Source organism: Octodon degus, unplaced genomic scaffold, assembly GCF_000260255.1.
Source record: "Octodon degus isolate 3935 unplaced genomic scaffold, OctDeg1.0 scaffold00012, whole genome shotgun sequence".
Lineage (NCBI taxonomy): Eukaryota > Metazoa > Chordata > Mammalia > Rodentia > Octodontidae > Octodon > Octodon degus.
The window spans coordinates 1,060,393-1,065,652 of record NW_004524588.1 but is presented as its reverse complement, the minus strand read 5'-3'; the positions used below and the strand labels follow the sequence as shown (position 1 = coordinate 1,065,652).

The 5,260-nt window shown below is 33.4% G+C and overlaps 1 protein-coding gene across 1 annotated transcript; it reads left to right on the top strand.

The window, feature by feature from the left end:
- Positions 1–4,001: 4,001 nt before the first annotated feature.
- On the top strand, positions 4,002–4,934 carry LOC101578440 (taste receptor type 2 member 31-like). The gene has a single exon (XM_004626182.1). It carries the CDS (start codon positions 4,002–4,004, stop codon positions 4,932–4,934), a length of 933 nt encoding a protein of 310 aa, XP_004626239.1.
- Positions 4,935–5,260: the final 326 nt, after the last annotated feature.

Here is a 5,260-nt window from a genome sequence, read left to right as displayed (position 1 = left end):
TTGGGATAAATCCTGAGGGGATTTCACTGATCTTATCAGACCCAAAAGCTACAACTCTTGTTGCATAGGTCCTGCTTTACCTTGGTCTTGGCCATCCAGCAGAAGAGTATAAAAATGAAATATAGGAAGTAAAGCCATGCTGTTATGTTGAGCTGTGGGGTACTCAGGTCAACAATTTCTGACATTGACAGTCAAGCAGAAGACCCAATACTATTATGGGCTACTGGACTATTTTGGAATATTTTGCTGAATTTACACACATTTAATATTCAAATAATGGAACTTAACAAAAAAAAGAGTGTACAGACAATTGTATCTGTGTATTCAAAGTGGTTTGGATAGATATATAGTTACATTCTCTTAATGAATAGAATGATTTGTTCTAAGGGTGTTTGTGAATAGGATGTCCAGTCCGCATCTCATACAACAATTAACCACTAGGAGGAATGTATGCAGTGTGTTAATTATTGAAACTGTCCTGCCGATTTGATTTGCAACTGTCTCATTGCTATTTGTTTATCAATAAAATCATGGGAAAAAATTTCATTCAAATCTGGAAAACTCAAGAGTGCCTATAGTAAGATAAAAGATAGATTAAAATAAAAAATAAAAATAAAGAGAGTAAGGATGTTGTGCATATGACACTCTGGGTTTAATCTCTAACAGTGGAAAAATATAGAAAAACCTAGTCAAAATCATTCAAAATATAGAGCATACTAAATTTATGTACAGTAAAATTTTAAAATATTTCAGACACACAGAGATCAATTAGAATTAGTTGCTATGAATGAACAGGATGTGAATAACACAAATAAGTTTAACTTAATAGCTTTAGTCTTTTACAATTAGGAGGCTAAAATAATTTCAAACAAATTTTTCACTTTTCAATGAAACAATAAATGTTGATTCTTAATGTTTGATTAACAAAATCTCCAGTATATTTCAAAGTGACACAGAATGTAAACAGTTATCATTATAATTAAATAGTACCAGGAAGAAATAAGTAATAACAATATTTTTATATGCTTAGAAAAGGACTTGTACTCTAATTCAGTGAATAAAAAACACAATAATACCAATGTCAAATTTAGAACAGAGAAGTAACAAAAGTATTATTTAAACTGAAGCTTGGAAATTTCAGTGAATTCTGAAATGTTCATATTTCTGAATACGTTTTATAGAAAAAGTATTAATAAAAGTAATAGAATACTTAACTCAGGAATATAGACATGGATGAAAAAATTATTTGGTCTGTTAGCCTGCCTATTGAGCTGTGTTTATGATAACTGACTTGATAAAGACTTTAAATAAATAAATAAATAAATAAATAAATAAACCTGATGTTGGCAAGAAGAAGATGTGTTATGTGCATGCATCAATTCTCCAAAAAAATTGGTATCTCAATTATTGCCTTGGACTTGTTAAGATAAATCAATTAAAACTCAAATGAAGGGCTGGGGTGTGACTCAGTGGCACAAGTGCCTATCTGGCAAGAGAAGGTCATGCATTCAATTCCCAGCACCAAAAATAACAAAAGTCAAAACCCCTCAGATGAAAGTATAGTTAATAAGATATATCATGCAGAGGAAAAATATGAGAGTTTGAAGACAAAATAGATGAACTGGGCTATTCAGAAAATATAAAGAAAAATTATTAAACTAGGAAGAAAACGTGCTAAAGCATCAAGACCTCATTAACAGACAAAACCTGAGAATCAAAAGCATCAATGCAGAAGTAATAAAGATTAATTGTGTAGAAAACCTATCCAGTACAAAATAGCAGAAAATTTCCTTAGTCTGATAAATGAGATTAATTAAAGTACCGCAGGCACCAATAGACACAATCAGAATTTTTCTTCAAAGCATGTTGTGCCATAAGTTTAAAACAAACCTTTGGCAGCTGTAAGAAAGAAATCTGTAAGAAAGGAATCCAAATCAATTATACAATTACTGCAAATCCATTAGGATAATAGCAGATTTCTCAACAAATATGATAAAAAACAGGAGGTTATGGAATGATGTGCTTCAAATCATAAAAAAGTAATTATCAATATGAACTAAGATTACTATATCCTACAATGCTACCCTTCAAGATTAAAAAAGAAACATGACACCCCAAAGTAAGTTTTAATTAAAGTAATTCATGGTCTTAAGTCAGTATTGCAGAAAATACTTACAGAAGCACCAAAACACTATAAAGAGAAAATGAAGATAGACACCACCATAAAGGAAGGGAAAAATATAAATCTTAATTTGTAGATAAAACAAAGAGCATTATTAGATAAAAAATGAAAATGGATTTGTAATTACTGTATAATTAATTTTAATTTCTCTCTTACAGCTTTGAAGACATTTCTTTGTTTTACATTTTTGGCACAACATGCACTGAAAAGAAATTCCTTCTGTGTTTGGTGGGGCCTGCAGCACTTCCCAGACCAAAGAAATTTTCTGATATTGTTTCACTGAATATAAAGAAATTAAGCATTAGAAAAACAGAAAAAATTACAGGGATTAGTATACGAATTTCAAGAATAACCTTAGATGTGTTGTGGGGAGCGGTCTTTATTCACTTAGAATGACTTCATCAAAAACAAAAAAAAACTAGGGCCGGCCAAATAGCTCAGGGGACTAAAGGGCCTGGAAGCAGGCACAGGGACTTGGGATTTGATTCCTGGGGCTACCGAGCTGGCCCAGCCCCCAGGGGGGCGGTGCTGAGAGGACAATTAAGACTGAGCGTGGTGGTGTGCGCCTGCAATCCCAGCACTTGGGAGGCTGTAAACAGGCTGATCACAGAGTCCGATCTCATAGTGAGACCTTGAACACCCTGTAGACCCTTCCCTAGAATAAAATAAAATCAACCAACAAACCAAACAAACAAACAAAAAAAACCCACAAAAACTAACAAACTCTGGTGATGATCCAATAAAAAAGAAACAGCACAGTCATATTAGAAATTATAGCAAGAATGGAAAACTTGATGGAGGTTCATTAGAAAATTCAACAAGGAAACATCATATGATCCAGCTATTTCATTCTGCAGTATACATCTGAATGAATTAAGATTTTAATACAACAGATATAATCTCAATACCTATATTTGTTATTGCAAAATTACAACAGCCAAGCTATGAAATCAAGTTACTTGCCAAGCAATGCATGTATGGATAATGAAAATTGAGAATATGAACACAATGGAGTATTTTCAGTCACAAAGAGAAATGAGCCAGACTCAGAAACACAGGTATCATATTTTTGCTCTGATACGTGAAATGACAAGAGGAAAGATAGCTTAAAAGTAGAAGGGTAATATAACAGCATACTCCATTTTTTTTTGTAAGAATTACTAAACCAAAATAGTAAAGTGCTTAGAATAATGGCTAGAATAAATGAACATCAACAAATATTGGCTAGTGTTATAGTAACCACAGTACACTAGATAATCTTTTTTAATTAAACATTAATTTCAGAGTCAAATATTGTGCTATCAGGAAAGCAACTTAGAAGAGCACAAGCTTTAGGGCTGGGGAGAAGGATCAGTAGAATAAGTGCTTCCCTGGCAAGCACAAGGGCCTGAGTTCAATTCCCACTTCCACCAAATAAATAAACAAAAAAGAAAAAATAGAAGAGAAGAACACAAGCTTTGAGCAGGTTGAATATGGAAAAATTGCAAAACAGTGAAAGACAATATGTCTCTATTTGCATGCTACCAACTGAGAATCTAGCTTTCACTTTAAATTCAGTCATGCAATACAGCAGCCCATTGAAGATCATACGAAAATTTAATTTGAGCTGTTTGGAAATCACTGCTTCCCATAAATCCTGCACTAAATTCATCTGCTGCATTCATCCTCTGAGGGTTTGCTTGTTGACGGTGGTCAGAAAACTTAGAAGAAGCAAGCAGCTAATGGCCCATCCAGAAGTCAGGGGCACATAGATTTCAAAGTCATTATAACAAATGAATCAGAATAACTGATGTCTTGATTTTTTTCTGCTTCTTTAGACATGAGAAGTTTTCTATGGAACATTTTGGTCACCGTAATAATTGCAGAATTTGTTATTGGAAATTTTGCCAATGCATTCATAGCCCTGGTGAACTGCACTGACTGGGTAAAGAGGAAAAGGATCTCTGTAGTTGATCGGATTCTTACTGCACTAGCTGTCTCCAGGATTGGCTTGATGTGGACACTAGTAACAGGTTGGTTTTTGAAAGTATTTCATCCAACTGCCTGTACTAAAGTAGCAAATATTACTTGGATTATCTGGGAAATAAACAATCATTTTAATGTTTGGCTTGCCACTATCTTAACCATATTTTACTTTCTCAAAATAACTAATTTCTCCAACTTTATTTTTCATTACCTAAAGAAGAGAGTTAATAAAGTCAGTTTAGTAATTTTTTGGGGGGCTTTGGTGTTCCTGCCTTTTAGTTATATGATGACACCTGTGTATGAAACTAAGAATATAAAAGGATATTTAGAGAATGTGACTGGGAAGCCTGAACTGAAGGGTGGTATATACCTTTCCAGAAGAATTTTATTCATGCTAGTAAAGTTTCTACCCTTTTTGATGTCCTTGACCTGCAGTCTTCTATTAATCTCCTCCCTGATTAGCCATCTCAAGAAGATGAAGCTCCAAGGCAAAGGATTCCAAGATCTCAGCACAAAGGTTCATGTAAAGGTCTTGCTAATTGTGGCTTCATTTGTCTTCTTATTTGCCATCTACTCTGTGTCTGTAATCACATCAAGTTGGTATATGCATGATTTGTGCCTTAAACCAGTCTATTTGTTTCCTCTGGCTAGTGAAATTTTATATCCTTCAGGCCACTCATGTGTCCTAATTTGGGGAAACAAAAAGCTGAAACAGGCATTTATTTTAATTCTGTGTCAGGCAAAGTGCTGGCTGAAAGGATTTGAAACTTTCATATTCATAGGTTAGTAACAGAGTCATAGCATGAATTTTAGCAGAAAGCAAATGTTTGGATGGTACAACAATTTGTATTTCCTTTCATCATGTATTTGAATAATTCTAAAGATATTTAGAGAAGTCTGTTAGCTAACCTTAAATAGAAGGGTATGTGCTTTATGTTAACAAAATGCATACAAAAATAGAAGAAATATTGTCAATAATATGCTTACCTATTTTTATGCAAACACATATGTGTATTAAATATGTAGGAAGTTTCTCAGAATTGTGAATCCAAATGTATTTCACATACATAATCAATGTTGTTTTCTGGTTGAAGAAGCATAAAATTCATATGT

Coding starts and splice junctions, on each gene's coding strand:
- LOC101578440 (XM_004626182.1), top strand. CDS start 4,002: ATGAGAAGTTTTCTATGGAACATTTTGGTCACCGTAATAATTGCAGAA.